Raw genomic sequence first — 18,896 nt, 5'->3', positions numbered from 1 at the left:
GCGAGCCCGCGAGGACCGGCGTCAGGGAGCGTCCCGCGCTGCCGGGCGGTGCGCGCGAGCGTCCCCACGGAGGGAGAAGCCGGCCGGCCAGGCCAGAGTCTCCTCCAAGGGAGACAAGGGCGCAGCGAGCGCTTCCCGCAGGTACCCGCTTCGAGTGCGAGGGCGCAGTGGGCCTGGGGGTGCCACGGTGCCAAGGATGGGACCTGGGTTAGCTTAACGCGTCCGGAGGGGCTGTGAGAGCCTCCAGCAACGCCAGCGAGCCCTCAGTTCGCGTGTGCGTGTGTGGTCACAGGTCTGCAGGGACACAGGACCAAAGCACAAAGTACACACGCAAAGTACAAAGTTCAGAAGCCGAGGGCAAGTGCAGAAACGTTCCTCGCCCCCCTCCCAGCTTCCGGAGAAGTTGAGTCTCTCGCCCCCTCCCAGCTTCCGGAGAAGTTGAGCGCACACCCAGGCACGCCTGTATTTCTGGAGACCTCCCCCGGTGCAGGCGGCCGCGTTTTCTACTGCATCGCAGTCCGCAGGGGTTGGAAACGCTCCTGCCCTGTTTTCAGGGGCGTCCCCGCCTCCTGAGCCCCGGTCCTCTGCGGAGGGGCCGCGCACTCAAGTTTGCCAGTGTGAGCTTTACCCTTCGCTCTCGGCGTGGACCCCCAGAGCCGTGTCTTCCTTTCCTTTGATTCCCTCTCGTCCCAGCTGGAAAAAAGGCTCCCGGAAGGGTGACCTGGTGTCTGGATTCCACTCCCCATCACTCCCTAGCCAACCCCGCGAGCTGAGCTCCAGGCAGGGAGAGGTGCGGGTGCCTGGGACACGGGCTGACTCCCTGGGCGGTGGCGGTCAGTGGTGGAGCGTCCTCTGTCCGTCAGGGGCCCCCAGCGCCAGGAGGCGACACTGGATGCAGTGGCCATCTCCTCCTGCCACCAGGCCAGGGGGAACCCAGGGCGCCTCCCGGGTCAGCAGAGCCAGCTCTCCACCAGGCTGACCCACCTGACATCCCCAGGCTAAGGAAAAAAGGGCTGCCCCACCCCCATAGTCGGATGGCAAGTGTTGGGGTGCAGCCCCCGCCACTAGTGTCCCATGTTCTGCCTGAGCAGGCCTCTCTCTTACTCACTGCTCTTGGGCCTGAAGCAGAGCCAACAGTTCAGTGAGGGCTTCATTCTGAGGTCCCTGGCGTGCACCACGGAAGCACAGCAGGACCACCCACCCACCTGCCCCAGCTCCCCAGTGGAAGTCCTGAGATGGCAGATTAAATACTCCGGGGTCCTGAATTCCACAGATGAACTGGGTCCCCCATGGCTATGGCCAAGGGGACGGCCCATTCCCTGGTGGCACCGTCTGAAATCAAGCTGCTTCTCTGGCCGCAGGGCCCAGCTCACTGCCCAGACACAGGAGCACATCGCCCTGCACACGACTGGGTGGGCACGACTGTGAGGGATGCCACCCCGTGCCTCGGGCCTCCTGCACGGGCTTGGGCCTCCCCACTCTGGGTGGACAGGCTACTTTGGCCCCTCAGCCTCTGGGGACTGCTGCCCTGTTTTCAGTACAGTGTCAGGACCATCGGTCAGCCAGCTCCTCTAGCACCAAGACTCCCCTGTGTCCTCATTCTCCTGGGCCATTATGGTTGGCCAGGGCACAGCCTTTGCTGGAAGGCCGTCCAGTCTGGGCTCTGGTCAGGCATCGATGTCCCCCAGGCACCTGGCCTCACCTTGCATTGGGACAGCCTCTGCAAGATGGAACAGGAAGGGTCTGGCTTTGCCTCTGTCACCTCCTCCTGGTCCATCATGTCCTCCTGGCCAGCCCATTCCTGGTTCCTGCAGGGAGCCCAGCCCGAAGGGGACCTGAGAGATTCTAACTTAATTCTAGTTCAGCCTCCCGGATCTTCTTGTGGAGCAGCAGGATCGCATAAAAGCAGGAACTACCTGGCTCAGCAACTTGCTGGCCAAGCCTCCCCACAGCGGCCCACACAGGCCAGAGGTAAACATGCCCATGCCCCACAGCCAGAAGGCCTGGTGCAAGGAGGGGTGATTGTGGTGACTGAAATGGGAACTCTGGCTTGATGGCGCGGACAGAAGACATGGACCGCAAGAGCTGCAGGTCGGGGACAACCGATGTACTCTTTGTCCCCTAGACATAGTGCCACAGCCTGAATCAAATAGCACCTGCTGCTGGCACTCTGACCTAGGGCTGGCTCAGTCACCTGTCCCCCTTGCTCTGAAATGGAGAGCGCATGTGACCACAGCCAGTCCTGGACAATCCTGCCATGCCAGAGCCACCAGCTGGAATACACGGACACAACCTCTTTTCCATCTGATTGGTACAAGGTATGTGCTTCTTCTAGCTCCAGAGCGCCTTGGGTGATGCCACCTATGGTGATCAAGGTGGGAACTACCCATGTGGCTTTGACTGAATCAAGCTTGTTGATTTTTTAAAATAGCTTTATTGACACAGACATCATGTTGTAAGACTTCTCCTGTTTAAAGTGTCCAATTCAATGGTGTTCAGTTTAGTTACAGAGTTGTACAACTGTCACCATCATCCACTTTAGAACTTTTTTTTTTTTTGAGATGGAGTCTTGTTCCGTTGCCCAGGCTGGAGTGTAGTGACACTACCTTGGCTCACTGCGACCTCTGCCTTCCAGGTTTAAGCAGTTCTCCTGCCTCAGCCTCCCAAGTAGCCGGGATTACAGGCGCGTGCCACTATGCCCAGCTAATTTTTGTATTTTTAGGAGAGACAGGGTTTCACCATGTTGGACCAGGCTGGTCTCGAACACCTGACCTCAGGTGATCCACCCGCCTTGGCCTCCCAAAGTGCTGGGATTACAGGCATGAACCACTGCACCCAGCCCCAAGCTTAGAACGTTTTCATCACCCTAAAAAGCAAATGGGGATACCCCTCAGCAGTCACCCCCACAGCCCCCTCCCTCCAGCCCCTAGTGACCACTCTAGTCTCTGTCTGTATGGATTTGCCTGTCCTGTACATTTCATAGAAATGGAATCATTCAATGCATGGCCTTTGTGTCTGGCTTTTTTCACTGAGCATAACATTTTCAAGGCTTGTCCATTTTTTAATGTGTATCGGCGCTTCTTTCTTTTTTTTTTTTTTTTTTTTTGAGACGGAGTCTCGCTCTGTTCCCCTGGCTGGAGTGCAGTGGCGCGATCTCAGCTCACTGCAAGCTCCGCCTCCTGGGTTCCTGCCATTCTCCTGCCTCAGCCTCCCAAGTAGCTGGGACTACAGGCGCCCGCCACTGCGCCCGGCTAATTTTTTTTTTTTTTGTATTTTTAGTAGAGACGGGGTTTCACTGTGGTCTCGAACTCCTGACCTTGTGATCCGCCCGCCTCGGCCTCCCAAAGTGCTGGGATTACAGGCGTGAGCCACCGCGCCCGGCCCCGCTTCTTTCTTTTTTACTCCCGAATACGGTCCATTGTATAGTCTCATTCATTCTAATGTATCCGTTGTTTGGATATATGACATTTTGTTTGTCCATTCATGAGTTGATGGACAACTGGCTTTTTCCCACTTTTTGGCTATTGTGAATAATGTTGCTATGAACATTCATGTCTAAGTTTTTGTGGACATTTGTCTTCATTTCTCTGGGGCATACGCCTAAGAGTGGAGTTGCTGTTTGACCTTTTGAGGAAACAACAGACTGTTTTCCAAAGTGACTGCACCATTTTCCCTTCCCGCTGGCAGTGCACCAGCGTTCCGCTGCTCACATCCCCCACAACACTGTGACTGTTGGGCTTTTTATTGCAGCCACCACAGCAGGTGTGACGTCGTATCATTGAGGTGTCAGTTTGCATTCCCTAATGATTCATGATGCTAAGCTCATCTGACATTGATTATCTTCACTGGAGGAATGTCTGTTCAGTGCTCTCACTATCTTGGTAGTGTCCTTTCAGACATAAAATTTTTAAATTTTGGTGAAATCCAATTTACATATGTTCTCCCTTTGTTGCTTGTGCTTTTGTTGCTCAATTGCTTGATGGAGGATGGGAGCTGCCTGGCCTCCTGGGTCATTAGAAAGGAAACCTCTTGGTGGGCACGGTGGCCCACTCCTGTAATCCCAGCACTTGTGGGAGGCCGAGGCCGGTGGATCACTTGAGGTCAGGAGTTCGAGAATAGCCTGGCCAACATGGCAAAACTCCCGACTCTACTAAAAAACTACAAATATTAGCCGGGCATGATGGTAAGCACCTGTAGTCCCAACTACTCAGGAGGCTGAGGCAGGAGAATCACTTGAACCCGGGAGGCGCAAGCTACAATGAGCTGAGATCACACCGCTGCATTCCAGCCTGGGTGACAGCGAGACAAGAAAGGAAAGGAGAGGAGAAGAAGGAAGGAAGGAAATAAACCTCTTTTCTGTTTGAGCCATTTCATTTTGGGCCTGTCTGTCCCAGAGGTTTAACTACACTAATATAGAGCATCTTTTAGTAAAGGTTTGTTGTTGATTTGTTTCTACTCACATGAGATGTCTTCATTTTACCCTCAGTCTTGAAATAAAATTTTGGTGCATGTTCATTTTTGGTTTGAATTGAATTATTTTCTTTTTTTTTTTTTGAGACGGAGTCTCGCTCTGTCGCCCAGGCTGGAGTGCAGTGGCCGGATCTCAGCTCACTGCAAGCTCCGCCTCCCGGGTTTACGCCATTCTCCTGCCTCAGCCTCCCGAGTAGCTGGGACTACAGGCGCCGGCCACCGCGCCCGGCTAGTTTTTTGTATTTTTTTAGTAGAGACGGGGTTTCACCGCGTTAGCCAGGATGGTCTCGATCTCCTGACCTCGTGATCCGCCCGTCTCGGCCTCCCAAAGTGCTGGGATTACAGGCTTGAGCCACCGCGCCCGGCCTTCTTGTTCCTTTTTTGAGAAGAAGTCTCGCTCTATCGCCCCGTGCTGGAGTGCAGTGCTGCGATCTTGGCTCACTGCAACCTCCACCTCCTGGATTCAAGCGATTCTCCTGCCTCAGACTCCCGAATAGCTGAGACTACAAGTGTGCACCACCATGCCCGGCTAATTTTTGCATTTTTAGTAGAGAGGGGGGTTTCACCATGTTGGCCAGATTGGTCTCGAACTCCTGACCTCGGGTGATCTGCCTGCCTTGGCCTCCCAAAGTGCTGGGATTGTAAGCGTGAGCCACCGAGCCCGGTCATACATTTGTTTTCCATAAATCTCGCTTTATTTACTTCCTTCCTTCCTTGCATCTTGTCCACTTCTTTGTTCAAGACGTCAAGAACCTGCACACCCTCCACAGGTCACAATAGCAGTTTCGCTTTCCACTCCATTTTATCCAGGGTAGTTTTATCTCCACCCTGGCATTTGCAGAATCCGGGCAAGTACACGAAAGGATGCTCCACAATACTTGTCTAGATATAGACATATATATAAAAGTTATAAACAAAATTTTAATGAATCAAAATTTTATTATTTAAATCTGTTGAAGTCTTGACTGTGTACATGAAAATAAAACTCTTCCTAGGCCGGGCGCGGTGGCTCACGCCTGTAATCCCTGCACTTTGGGAGGCCGAGACGGGCGGATCACGAGGTCAGGAGATCGAGACCATCCTGGCTAACACGGTGAAACCCCGTCTCTACTAAAATACAAAAAATTAGCCGGGCGCGGTGGCGGGCGCCTGTAGTCCCAGCTACTCGGGAGGCTGAGACAGGAGAATGGCGCGAACCCGGGAGGCGGAGCTTGCAGTGAGCCGAGATGGTGCCACTGCACTCCAGCCTGGGCGACAGAGTGAAGACTCCGCCTCAAAAAAAAAAAAAAAAAAAAAAAAAAAAAAAAAAAAAAAAAAGAAAATAAAACTCTTCCTAACGTGGCGTTCAATGCCCACGCCGCTGCCACCGTGCCTGGCCCCGCGCCCGGGCGCGCTGTGTCTGCAGCTGCAGACTTAGATGCGGGCGCGCGGGAGGCGGCGCAGAGCCCGGCAGGCGCCGCCGTTGCCTCTGCATCCGCGCGGTCTCCCCGGGGCCCCGATGGCTGCGGCGCGGGCGAAGGCGGCGGGGCCTGGAGGGGGCTGGCCCCAGCCCAGCGCGGGGTCCCCGGGGCGCCCCTGGGACTTGGATCCGCGAGCGGCCGCGCGGGCCTGGGGGCGGGGCCTGGAGGGCGGTCCCCGCTCCCTCTGCGCGGGCTGATCTCGCGAGGGCCGCCTGATCTCGCGGCGTTTGCCTGTGGGCGGGGTGAGCCCTGAAAGGCCAGGCGAGGGGGCGGCTCCGCGGGGTCGGGAGAGTAGTCCAGAGCGCCATGGCCGCCCTGCGTGTCCTGCTGCCCCGGCTCCGCGGCCCGCTGAGGCCCCCGGTTCGCTGTCCTGCGTGGCGTCCCTTCGCCTCGGGTGAGTGCGCGGTGAGAGCGGGCGGCCCGAATCTCCTCCTGACTCCGACCTGCACGCCCCGACCAGATCCCAGACCGCACCCCTCCCGCCTGGCCCCGCACCCCCCACCTGACCCCGACCCGCACCCCCCCCCCCATGACCCTGCACCCCTACCTGGCCCCGCACCCCATCTGACCCCTCCCCGCACCCCACTCCGCCTGACCCCGCACCCCCGGCCTGACCCCGCACCCCCATGGCCTGACTCCCCAGTCCCCTGCCTGACCCAGCACCCACCACCTGACCCCGACCCGCAGCCCTCTCCCACGTGACGCTGCACCCCTACCTGGCCCCGCACCCCACTCCGCCTGACCCCGCACCCCCCACCAGACCCCGCAGCCCCGGCCTGACCCCGCACCCCTCTTCCGCCCGATCCCGCACCCCCGTGGCCTGACTCCGCAGTCCTCTGCCTGACCCCGCACCCACCATCTGACCCCGACCCGCAGCCCTCTCCCACGTGACCCTGCACCCCTACCTGGCCCCGCACCCCATCTGACCCCTACCCGCACCCCACTCCGCCTGACCCCGCACCCCCCCACCTGACCCCGCACCCCCGGCCTGACCCTGCACCCCTCTTCCGCCCGATCCCGCAGCCCCATGGCCTGACTCTGCAGTCCCCTGCCTGACCCAGCACCCACCACCCAACCCCAACCCGCAGCCCCTGCCTGGCCCAGGCCTGCAACACCCTACCCCCCTCGCCTAGTGCTGCACCCCCAACCTGGCCCACACCAACAGCCTGACCCAGGCTTAACACCCCCCCCCCCCCCCCCCCCCCCACCCACCACCATCCACCTGACCCTGGCCCACACCCCATCCTCCCCCCCCACGCCTACCTCTGCAGGAGGCCACTCTCACCAGGCCGCGTCCTGCGGGAGGCCCAGGAGGCCTGGCCGCTGGCTCTTACTGCCCCAATGCCAAGACCTCTGGCCAACTGGGCGCAGGGTGAGGGTTGTGAAAATCCCAGGTGTTCCCTTGGCTCTAAGAGCAGGCATAGGTCCTGTGCAGCAGGCCAGCCCAAGAACAGGAGATGCAGGTACATTTTGTCCTGGGTGCCTCCTGACCAGGGCTGCCCCTCAGACGGTCCTAAGGAAAAAGCTGACACCTTCTCCCCAGCCACAGGGAGCTGCCCTCTTCCTCCCTCGGGGCTCACCCGGGGCCCCACTCATCAGTGGCCATCACCCCCTCTAGTAGCTGAGGAATCTTGGGCCATGCCTTGGGCTGGGGAAGAACTCTTGCTTCCTCCTCCTCCCTCACCCTGTGTTTCCAGTGGACCACTGAGTTGTGTTGTTTTCATCCCCAAGCTCTCCTTGGCCGTCGGCTTCTGCACCCTCACAGCAGCCCTTTCCTGGATCTTGCATAGCTGCCAGACACTTCACCTGTGATCTTCCAGTTACCCCTAGAAACCCACAGGATAAGGTGGGGTACAGTGGCTCATGCCTGTAATCCCAGCACTTTGGGAGGCTGAGGCAGGTGGATCACCTGAGGTCAGGAATTCGAGATCACCTTGGCCAACATAATGCAACCTCGTATCTACTAAAAATACAAAAATTAGCCGGGTGTGGTGGTGTGTGTAGTCCCAGCTACTCGGGAGGCTGAGGCAGGAGAATCACCTGAACCCCCTGAACCCTGGAGGTGGAGGTTGCAGTGAGCCGAGATTGCACCACTGCACTCCTGGGCGATAGAGTGAGACTCGGTCTCAAAAAAAAAAAAGAGAAACCCACAGGACAGGGACTATGATCCCTGCTTTGCCACTAACAGAGCCAAGCATCCAACACGCAGGCTACCTTTGTCTTTTCAGGTTCACCTTCTCACCCTGAATGCCATTGTCCTTTGTCCCCTTCCCACCTTGCTGTCCACCCAGCAGGCACGGGTCCTGTGCAGCAGGCCAACTCGAGATGCGCTTGCGTCTCCTGTTTTCGGGCTGGCCTGCTGCACCAGACCTGACCTGTGCCTGATCTTAATGCCGCAGGAACACCCAGGATTTTCACAGCCCCCACCCAGTGTCCATTTGGCCAGAGGTCTTGGCAATGGGGAGGCACCAAGTGCAAGGAGCTGGCGCTCCATCCTGTTTGAGGCTTACACCCCCTCACCTGTTGGCATGTGTTGAAAGAAGGCGTTTCCTGGTTCCTTAGCTGAGTCCAGGGCTGTCTCCAGTGCGGTGTCCTGGAAAGAGCTGCCCAAGGCATATTAGGAGAAGGAGAGCAGCCGTGGGCTGCGTTCTGTGCTGGGGATTTTTCTTTTTTTTTTTTTTTTTTTTTTTTGAGACAGAGTCTCACTCTGTCGCTCAGGCTGGAGTGCAGTGGCACGATCTCAGCTCACTGCAAGCTCCACGTTCACGCCATTCTCCTGCCTCAGCCTCCTGAGTAGCTAGGACTACAGGTGCCCACCACAACAACCGACTAATTGTTTGTATTTTTAGTAGAGACAGCGTTGCACCGTGTTAACCAGGATGATCTCGATCTCCTGACCTCGTAATGCGCCCGCTTCAGCCTCCCAAAATGCTGGGATTACAGGCGTGAGCCACCGCGCCCGGCCTGGGGATTTTCTTTAGGACATGTTCAAACACATGTGAAAGCAGAGAGAAAGGTACCAAGGCTACCCATCTATCGCTGTGGCTGAGAGCTACACCTGGAGCCACTGAGGACTGGGCAGGGAGCCCTCAGAGGGCATCTTGGGGTCACACTGTATCCACCGATGGGGCCACATCCCTTCCCCCACTCTCCCCAGTTTGATACCTGTGTGAATAGATACCCCTTTTTGCCTTCTTGCTCTAGGTGCTAACTTTGAGTACATCATCGCAGAAAAAAGAGGGAAGAATAACACCGTGGGGTTGATCCAACTGAACCGCCCCAAGGCCCTCAATGCACTTTGCGATGGCCTGATTGAGGAGCTCAACCAGGCACTGAAGACCTTCGAGGAGGACACGGCCGTGGGGGCCATTGTCCTCACCGGCGGGGATAAGGCCTTTGCAGGTGTGCGCAGCAGCGGAGGCCTTTGTGTCTGGGCAGATGTGGGAGGCACGTGTGGCCTTGGGAGAAGCCTCCAGACTGACTTGTACCCCTGTGATGGCGGAGGCACGCGCGTGAGGACTTCCTCACATATCCAGTGAAGACGGGCATGGGAACAGCTTGCATGAGCAGCTTTGTGTATGCTGCAGAACCGCATGTGCTCCTCCAGCAAAATAGCTTCTTCAAAGAGATTCAGGTCCTTGGCAGTCAGGCTTTACACAAAGCCTGTCAAGGGCTTACGCCCTGATGAATATGCCCCGCCTCTGTGGGCGCCTCCCTCGCACCTGCCACCTGCCCCAGAACCCCTCTTCATGGCCTCTGTTATAGCTGGCATAACAGCATTCCTACAGCTGTCCGCGTGGCCTGGTGTCACCCGTGCCCAGCAACCCCAGTGCCCGTGTCTGGTGTGCTCCGAAGCTCCCTGTTGGTCTGGGGGATACAGGACGGGTGGGCCCTCTGCTGCCTGGTAACTGGAACCTCCTTTCCACTCCTGCTAGCTGGAGCTGATATCAAGGAAATGCAGAACCTGAGTTTCCAGGACTGTTACTCCAACAAGTTCTTGAAGCACTGGGACCACCTCACCCAGATCAAGAAGCCAGTCATCGCTGCTGTCAATGGCTATGCCGTGAGTATTGCTGCCGAGGGTCTCCTCTTGTGGCTGAAGGAACTGTGCTGTGCATACACAGCGTAACAGATTTTTATTTTGAAGAGGCCTTTAGTTCCCAGGCCAGCAGCCTCCTTTCCTGCCTCATGGTGCTAAAGAGCCAGGAACCGTGCAGAGAGGACACCTCCTGGCATCTGTTGTTTTCATGGCTGTTCACCTGACAGCTTCTCCCCAGCAAGCTTCTCTTCCAGGGCGGTGGAAGAGAGGTGCTGGCTTTGGCTACGTCTATAAACTGGCTTCTTTTGCCGCCCTTGAAAACTGTCCTGGGACTGTTTGAAGTGCTGAGGCTGATCTTGACTTACAGGGAAGCAGTGTGATCATTTCATGATGCTCCCTTCCGTGGAAGGCAGGGGTCTGCGGGTGGAGTTTTCTCGGCACAGCCACACCCCCCAGTCTCTGTGGCTGCGTCTCGGCCACAGCAACAGAGTTGTTTTTTTTTTTGAGACGGAGTCTCGCTCTGTCACCCGGGCTGGAGTGTGGTGGTGCGATCTCGGCTCGCTGCAAGCTCCGCCTCCTGGGTTCCCGCTGTTCTCCTGCCTCAGCCTCCCGAATAGCTGGGACTACAGGGGCCGCCACGTCACCCGGTTAATTTTTTGTACTTTTAGTGGAGACGGGGTTTCACCGTGTTAGCCAGGATGGCCTCGATCTCCTGACCTTGTGATCCGCCCGCCTTGGCCTCCCACTGTGCTGGGATTACAGGCGTGAGCCCCGTGCCCAGCACCCAGCAGCGGAGCTGAGTCGTCACAGCAGAGCCTGTAAGACCTTCATGGCCGTTTACGGAATGTTTGCCGGCCGCTGGTAAACAGCATCAGCCATCTGTAGTTAACTTATCACAACGATTATCTAGTTTGGTGCCACTATGTTAGTCTTTGTCATACGCCTGACACTGTTTCTTTTCAATGGAAAATTTGAATAAGCAAGCAGAGTGATTTCTGACTGGGTTCCCCTCGTGAGACTCTCCTGATGTTGAATGTTTTACAGTTTGGCGGGGGCTGTGAGCTTGCCATGATGTGTGATATCATCTATGCCGGCGAGAAGGCCCAGTTTGCACAGCCAGAGATCTTACTAGGAACCATCCCAGGTAAAGGGTAACACTGTCTCTGATAGGCATAGATGCCTTAGGTAATTCCTCAAAATTGACCTGTGTCTCAGGGCCCACAGCTCGTATCTGACCAGAGGCCCTGGATGGACAGCCCCGTGTCTGGTCAGTGGTCTGTCTGTGGACAGCCACAGAGGCTGGAGTGGTTGTGACAGAGCTTGGCGTGGCCTCAGAGTCCAGGGACCATGTCTGGCTCCTGTGACTGTGCCCGGGTCGCACATCTGATGGTGTTGGGAGAGGCAGGTCGTGGGTAACACTGGCTTCTAACCATGGCAGTTCTTGCTTGCGATTCGTGTCCAGAGAGAGAACATGGTGACCCTGGGTGGCACTGGGAGCTCTGCCCACTGCCATCTCACTGGCCTGGAGGTCACGTGGCCTGAGTTCAGAGCGGGGAGTCAGACCCCCCACCATGCCCGTGGGAAGGGCCTGGGCTCTTGGCAAAGAGCAACACCCTCTACCCCCAGGGTCTTCCTGGTGGGCCTGGTAGAAGGGTGGGCACAGGCCGAGCAGCCAGGAGGGAGCTGAGACCCTGAGGGCGGGCCTGGTAGAAGGGTGGGCACAGGCCGAGCAGCCAGGAGGGAGCTGAGACCCTGAGGGTGGGCCTGGTAGAAGGGTGGGCACTGAGGGGAGCAGCTGCACTCAGGATGCTCTTCGCTGCCCTCTGAGTTTGACCAGGCAGATTCTGAGGCCTTGAGCTTCGAGCTTGGTGCGTTTTTTCAGGTTCTGATCCCTAGAAGAGCTGCTGCTCTAAGGGACCAGTGCCTGGGGTCAGGGAGGCCTATAAGCTTCTAAGATGTTGACCACAGAGGCTGGGGAGGGCCCCACGGAGCCACACACCTTGATCCAATGTCAGGGTGTTGGGGGAGTGTGGGGTCCAACCCTGCCGGGCTTAGCGGGTGTTCTCCCCGTGTGCGGAAACAAGAGATTGTAAGAAATAAAGACACAAGACAAAGAGATAAAGAGAAAACAGCTGGGCCCGGGGGACCACTACCACCAAGACGTGGAGACCGGTAGTGGCCCTGAGTGGCTGGGCACGCTGATATTTAGTGCATACAAGAACAAGGAGGCAGGGTAAGGAGGGTGGATCTTCTAAGTGATTGACAAGGTGAAGCAAGTCACATGATCACAGGACACGGGGCGGGGGGGGGCGGGGGGGGCCCTTCCCTCTTAGGTAGCCGAAGTGGAGAGGGAAGGCAGCATACGTCAGCGTTTTCTTCTCTGCACTTATAAGAAAGATCAAAGACTTTAAGACTTTCACTATGTCTTCTACCGCTGTCCTCTACGAACTTCAAAGAGGAACCAGGAGTACAGGAGGAACATGAAAGTGGACAAGGAGCGTGACCGTTGAAGCACAGCACCACAGGGAGGGGTTTAGGCTGCCAGATGACTGCGGGCAGGCCTGGATAATATCCAGCCTTCCACAAGAAGCTGGTGGAGCAGAGCGTTCCCCAACTCCTCCAAGGAAAGGAGACTCCCTTTCGCGGTCTGCTAAGTAACAGGTGCCTTCCCAGACACTGGCGTTACCACCTGACCAAGGAGTCCTCAAGCGGCCCTTACGCGGGCGTGACAGAAGGCTCACCTCTTGTCTTCTTCGTCACTTCTCACAGTGTCCCTTCAGCACCTGACCCTGTGCCCGCCGGTTATTCCCAGGTTATATAGTAACGGAACAAAGAGTAATATAAAAGCTAATGATTAATGTTTATAATAATGATTGATAGTTGTCCATGATCATCTCTATATCTAATTTGTATTATGACTATTCTTGTTCTATTTTCTTTATTACACTGAAACAGTTTGTGCCTTCAGTCTCTTCCCTCGGCACCTGGGTAATCCTTTGCCCACAGGGGAGCACCAGATGTGGGACCTGAGCTTGAAAAGGGGCTGCTGCCCCTGATGTTGCCGGGCTCCTGTGCTGCTCGGCCTCTGACCCCTGGACCTTGTCTCGGGGCCTATCTTAAGCCCCTTGGAACTTGCTGGCTGCGCAGCTGCGATGTCCTCTTGGGTTCACTCACTGCAGTGCCAGCCATGACCAGCCCCTCCCCACAGGTTCGGGTGGCACCCAGAGACTCACGCATGCTGTTGGGAAGTCGCTGGCAATGGAGATGGTCCTCACCGGTGACCGGATCTCAGCCCAGGACGCCAAGCAAGCAGGTATGGGTTGGGGCTGCCCACGGAAGCCACATGGAAACCCGGGGCGGCATCCAGGTGTCCCCCTCGTGGGAGCCCCACAGAAACCTGGGGCGGCATCCAGGTGTCTCCACGGTGGTTGCATGAGTTTTTGGGTCCTGAGGACCTGGGAGAAGACTGACTGCCTTTTGTTTTTACGTTTTGAAGTACTGTACGCACAGAAGTGGAGCCACGCGTAAGTATCTGGTGCAGAAGAACAGCCCAGCAATTACGTCCCGAAAGTCCGGTGTAAGCAACGGGCGTCTCCGGGCCCTCACTGGCCAGTCCTCCCACTGCCCTGTTGGGGATCATGGTCCCCGGGTCTGGCTGCCTCTGCCGTCGGAGCTATGGACAGCCTGGCCTGCATGTCTGAGAGCACAGGGACTGCGGTGCCAAGAGCGCTCAGCACTCAGCACTCAGGAAGGGGCACGTGCGGCACTTACCATGTGGAGCCACCCTTGCTAATGCTCAGAGGCTGGGATGCTCCAGCACGCTGCTCCCCAGCGGCCACTCCCTCGAAAAGGAATAGACAAGCGCTCTGTCTGCACTCACTCACCGACGTTCTTGTGTTTCAGGTCTCGTAAGCAAGATTTTTCCTGTTGAGACACTGGTGGAAGAAGCCATCCAGTGTGCAGAAAAAATTGCCAGCAATTCTAAAATTATAGTAGCCATGGCCAAAGAATCAGTGAATGCAGGTAGGGGATCCTGCCAGGAAGACAAGGTAGAGAGGTCTCCGGGGCTGTCAGGAGTATCCCTGAGGCGTCTCTGACTGTCAGGAGCCTTCCTGAGCGGCAGGCACCGAATGGAGATGCCTTAAGCCCTCCTGGGCAGAAATGGTTCTCAGTGTCTCAGTTCTGCTGTCTCTAGAGTTGTGGTTTCTGGTCACGCCCTCAGGAACTCTGCTGAGATATTCCCAGCTCCCCTTGTACCAGGGCCCAAGAACTGAGCCAGGCCTGGGAGGTGAGGGCAGTACAGAGCTGACCATGGCAGGGAAAGGCTGAGAAGGGAGCCGAGGTCCCAAAAGTAAAATGGTCTCGCCCACGGGGAGGCTCGGTTCACCTCCTGGGACCTGGGGTTGGCGGCCGCGTCTGCGCCTGGCAGGTGGCTACACAGGCTTGCAGGCCAACGCCACGCTGTTCATTCTTGGCCTGGATCCCTTTTAGTCTCCCTCTGCCAGGGAAGTGGATCTGATCTTCCCCCTCCTCAGAAATGCTCAAGTTCTATTGTCACAATTTATTCTCGGCATGAGAATGAGATGGTGGTTAGCTGGCTGAGTCCGGACAGGTGTGGGTAGCCCCAGGCAGGTCCCCTAACCTCTCTGAGTGTGTTTACCTCGAGGGTGTGGCCGTCCGCGGGGCTTGCTGTTGGCTTGAGGCAGGATACAGTGAGGAGAGCATTTTGAAAAAAAGGGAGGCTGCTGTTGCCCAAGGTGTTTGGCGAGGTCGGGCTCCTCTCGGAGAGGATGCTGGCTGCAGCCCCGGAACCACCGCGCCTGCCTCCATCTGTGCATCCAGGTCTGCCCTGCTTGGCCTCGTGCAAAGAAGGGCCTGGAATGAGCAGAGCCAAAGGCGTTCTTGGTGCCAGCCACGCCCAGCTCTGGCTCCCGTGCTGTCCTTCCTGGTTTTCATCCTTGTTTACTTTTCTCTGTTTGCAGCCCTGTTGCTGCCTCACAGCCTCTCCTCAAGGGCGCAGTTTGCCATCTCACCTTTCATCCAGTTCCTGTCCCTTCCTTGGGGCCCTGGGCCACCCGAGTGTGACGTGTGGGGCCATAGGAGAGCTGTTGGTTTTGCCAGGTCTCCGCTGGGGCAGTGCCTTTGAGAAGGGCAGCGCCGTGGAAGCCTGCGCAGGGCCGGGCCACGTCGGAAGCACAGTTGTGCGTGGGTCGGTGAGGAGGGAGGAGAAGTTCTGCATGGAATAGCTCCGTTCATAACTCTAGGACTTTGTTTTTCAGCTTTTGAAATGACATTAACAGAAGGAAGGAAGTTAGAGAAGAAACTCTTCTACTCAACCTTTGCCACCGTGAGTAAACAGCGTGCAACTGGAGAATCTAGCACATTTCAGTCACACAAGTTGCTGGGAATTTCCTTTTACATCTTATCATTAAGTGTCGTTTCTTTCTGGACTGCCAGCCTCACCTTTAGCGGGATCAGATTTGTTCTATCAGTGGGTCTTGATGTTAGAAAAAAAGTAGAACATGTGGAAGTTCAAAAGTATGAAATCTTACAGGCGCTTTTCTTGTCTTTCCTGTTATATGAGGTCTAGGAATTGCACCCTCAAGCAGCAGCTCCTTTTTTTTTTTTTTTTTTTTTGACAGGGAGTCTCACTCTGTCCCCCAGGCTAGAGTGCAGTGGCTGGGTCTCAGCTCACTGCAAGCTCCGCCTCCCGCCTCAGCCTCGAGTAGCTGGGACTACAGGAGCTCGCCACCACGCCCGGCTAATTTTTTGTATTTTTAGTAGAGACGGGGTTTCACCGACTTAGTCGGTATGGTCTCGATCTCCTGACCTCGTGATCCGCCCGCCTCGGCCTCCCAAAGTGCTGGGATTACAGGCGTGAGCCACCATGCCCGGCCTGGCTACTTTATTTAAAATGCGGTTTCAGCTGGGTGTCATGCATCCATAGTCCCAGCTTCCTGGGAGGCTGAGGCGGGTTGTTCGAGTCCAACTGGTCAACAAAGCAAGACCCCGTCTCAAAAAAAAGACTTTTTTAAAAAATGAGGCCGGGCGCCTCATTTTAATTGTTCGGTAAAATTAAAAGGTTTGGGCACTTGAGGAAGGGGTACAGATGCGTGCGCGCCTGGGGACACTTGCACACAACTTGAGAAAAGCAGATGCAGAATTGAGTTGTCATGTCCTGCTCCAACACAGGGTAGCCCCTGATACAGGTCACCCATCGTCCACTTGATGACTTGGTGAGTGACCCATACAGGTGCATCTGAGGCTCTTTAGATGTAAGCTTGTTTGACATACACAAGCTCCTGAATGACCATCACCTAAACTGGTAGAGAGAGGCAGTGAAAATCCCCGTGCCCAGGTCCAGCTCTGCTTGGGCAGGTGTCCCTGCCGCTGAGTCCCCTGCCTGGCCCCCTGGGCCCCTGTGAGCATGAGGCAGGACCAGGGAGACACGGGCGGACAGTGGCATCAGGCTCTGTGAGGAGACTGCGCGTCCAGCTCTGTTTCTGCCCCTTTTCCTACCAGGATGACCGGAAAGAAGGGATGACTGCGTTTGTGGAAAAGAGAAAGGCCAACTTCAAAGACCAGTGAGACCCAGCCGACCCCTCCCTCACACCTTTGCTTAGAGAGGGCAAGTGCAGCCTGCTGTCAGTTTTAGAAGCAAGTAAATCATCCTCTTTTCGAGAGCAGCGTCCGTGGTGCGCAGTTTCTCTCTGACTGCTGTGTGGTCACGGCCCGAGTTCTCACGGCATGACTGCCTTCTTCACCCAGCCTGTGAGGGTCCGTGTTCACATCCTGATTGGAGCACCTTCTTCTCAATGTTAAGATTCTGCTGAGGAGCCCCTGCTGGTCCCTCTGGGCATGCTGTGCTTGGGCAGAAAGCAGGGCCTGCGGGTCCTTGTGTCCCTGCCGCTGGAGAGTGGGGCTGCTCTGAGGGAAACACTGCTGCCTTCACACAGATGCTCTGCTGATTAAAGTGACAGCGATTCAGGTGACACCACGCCTCGTAGGTCATGTCTGGAATGAGTATTCTGTCATGTTAGTTTTTTTGGTTTTTTTTTTTTTTAACTTTTTTGTTTTTTCACTGTAAGGAACAACATTCAAAGAAAAAAGGTTTGTATAGTAAGTCGCCCCACATCATACTTCCTGGGTATCCACTGTGAACAGCTGGGCCCGTGGCTTCCTAGAGACTTCTGTGCGCACACACACATCCCTGCACACGTGCACAGGCATGGACTGTGGTTTTCTTCCATGCCCACTTACGTAGAGCCCTTTCCTCACGAGAGCCCACCTTGTTTCCTTTGTACTTCTGTCATAAGGAGCTCTCTGTTCAGTTTCACTGCTTTCTTCTCTGTTGTGGTAACACACGACGTAAACTTGACCATCTTAACCATTGTTTTTTAGAGACGAGGCTAGAGTGCCGTGGTCAATCACAGCTCACTGCAGCCTGAATCTCCTGGGCTCAAGTGATCCTCCCTGCTCCCAAGTAGCTGGGGCCACAGGCCTGCACTACCACACCCAGCTAACTTTTAAAATCTATCTTTTGTAGAGATGGGGTCTCCCTGTGTTGCCCAGGCTGGTCTGAACCATTTTAAGTCCACATTTCAGCAGCATTAAGTACATTCTCCTTGTGCAACCATTACTGTCTATCCAAGAAAGCTTTCATTTTCCCAAACGCAAACTGTCCCCATTAAACAATAACCCCTTTCCCCATTAAACAATAACCCCTTTTCTGCTTCCCTCCAGCTCCTGGCACCCATGCTTCTACTTCCTGTCTCTATGGAGGGACCTCCATTTGTCCCTTTCGGTCAGGCTCGTTTCAGCCCCACGCCAGATCCCTGGGTTGAAATCCTAACCCCTACTGTGACTGCTTTAGGAGGGAGGACTTTGGGCAGTGACTAGTCATGAGGGCAGAGCTCCTCGAGTGGGATTAGTGCCCTGTGAGGGGGCGGAGCTCCTCGAGTGGGATTAGTGCCCCATGAGGGGATGGAGCTCCTCCAGTGGGATTAGTGCCCTATGAGTGAAGGGGTGGCCTGCCCCTCCACACCTGTGGGTGTTTCTCGTAAGGTGGAACGAGAGACTTGAGAAAAGAAATAAGACACAGAGACAAAGTATAGAGAAAGAAAAGCGGGGGGCCCAGGGGACCCGCGCTCAGCTTACAGAGGACCCACCCCGGCACCGGTCTCTGAGTTCCCTTAGTATTTATTGATAATTATCTTTACCATCTTAAAGACAGGGGAGTGGCAGGACAATAGGATCATTTTTAGGGAGGAAATTAGCAGTAAGACATAAGAACAAAAACCTCTGTGATATGAATAAGTTCAAAGGAAAATCCTGTGCCTTGAGATAAACCTTTTAGCAACATTGTTTCATCCTATCACATGGGGATAAACCTTGGACAATACCTAGCTTTCCTAGGCAGAGGTCCCTGCGACCTTTGGCCATGTACCTGTCCCTGGGTAGTTGAAATTAAGAGAATGGTGATAACTTTTAACCAGCAAGCTACCTTCAGGCATTTGTTTAACAAAGACACATCCTGCACAGCCCAAAATCCATTAAACCTTGAGTCACCGCAACACATGTCTCTTGCAAGGACAAGGTTGGGGGTAGGGTCACAGATTAACAGCATTTCAAATACAGAACAAAAAGGAGTCTCTTATGTGTACTTCTTTCTATATAGACACAGTAACAGGCTGATCTCTCTTCCTTTTCCCCACATATGAGGAGGCGGAGCTCCTCCAGTGGGATTAGTGCCCTATGGGGAGGCGGAGCTCCTCCAGTGGGATTAGTGCCCTATGGGGAGGCAGAGCTCCTCCAGTGGGATTAGTGCCCTATGAGGGGGCGGAGCTCCTCGAGCGGGATTAGTGCCATATGAGGGGGCAGAGCTCCTTGAGCAGGATTAGTGCCTTATGAGGGGGCGGAGCGCCTCG

General features: G+C 55.7%; 1 protein-coding gene across 1 annotated transcript; it reads left to right on the top strand.

Moving 5' to 3' along the window:
- The first annotated feature begins 5,904 nt into the window (after positions 1-5,904).
- On the top strand, positions 5,905-16,966 carry ECHS1 (enoyl-CoA hydratase, short chain 1). The gene is made up of 8 exons (XM_025396084.1): positions 5,905-6,324; positions 9,135-9,332; positions 9,866-9,993; positions 11,014-11,113; positions 13,178-13,282; positions 13,873-13,992; positions 15,249-15,316; positions 16,492-16,966. The coding sequence occupies exons 1-8, from the start codon at positions 6,237-6,239 to the stop codon at positions 16,555-16,557; spliced, it is 873 nt and encodes a 290-aa protein (XP_025251869.1). The 5' UTR covers positions 5,905-6,236; the 3' UTR covers positions 16,558-16,966.
- The last annotated feature ends 1,930 nt before the right edge of the window (positions 16,967-18,896 follow it).

This window comes from Theropithecus gelada, chromosome 9 (assembly GCF_003255815.1).
Source record: "Theropithecus gelada isolate Dixy chromosome 9, Tgel_1.0, whole genome shotgun sequence".
In the NCBI taxonomy this organism is placed as follows: Eukaryota; Metazoa; Chordata; class Mammalia; order Primates; family Cercopithecidae; genus Theropithecus; species Theropithecus gelada.
This window is presented reverse-complemented; position numbering and strand designations above follow the sequence as displayed.

Excerpts from the sequence above, each read along its gene's own strand:
- ECHS1 (XM_025396084.1), top strand. The coding sequence starts at position 6,237 with ATGGCCGCCCTGCGTGTCCTGCTGCCCCGGCTCCGCGGCCCGCTGAGG. Across the intron at positions 9,333-9,865 it reads CGGGGATAAGGCCTTTGCAG|CTGGAGCTGATATCAAGGAA; the intron begins GTGTGCGCAGCA and ends CACTCCTGCTAG. Across the intron at positions 15,317-16,491 it reads TCTACTCAACCTTTGCCACC|GATGACCGGAAAGAAGGGAT; the intron begins GTGAGTAAACAG and ends TTTTCCTACCAG.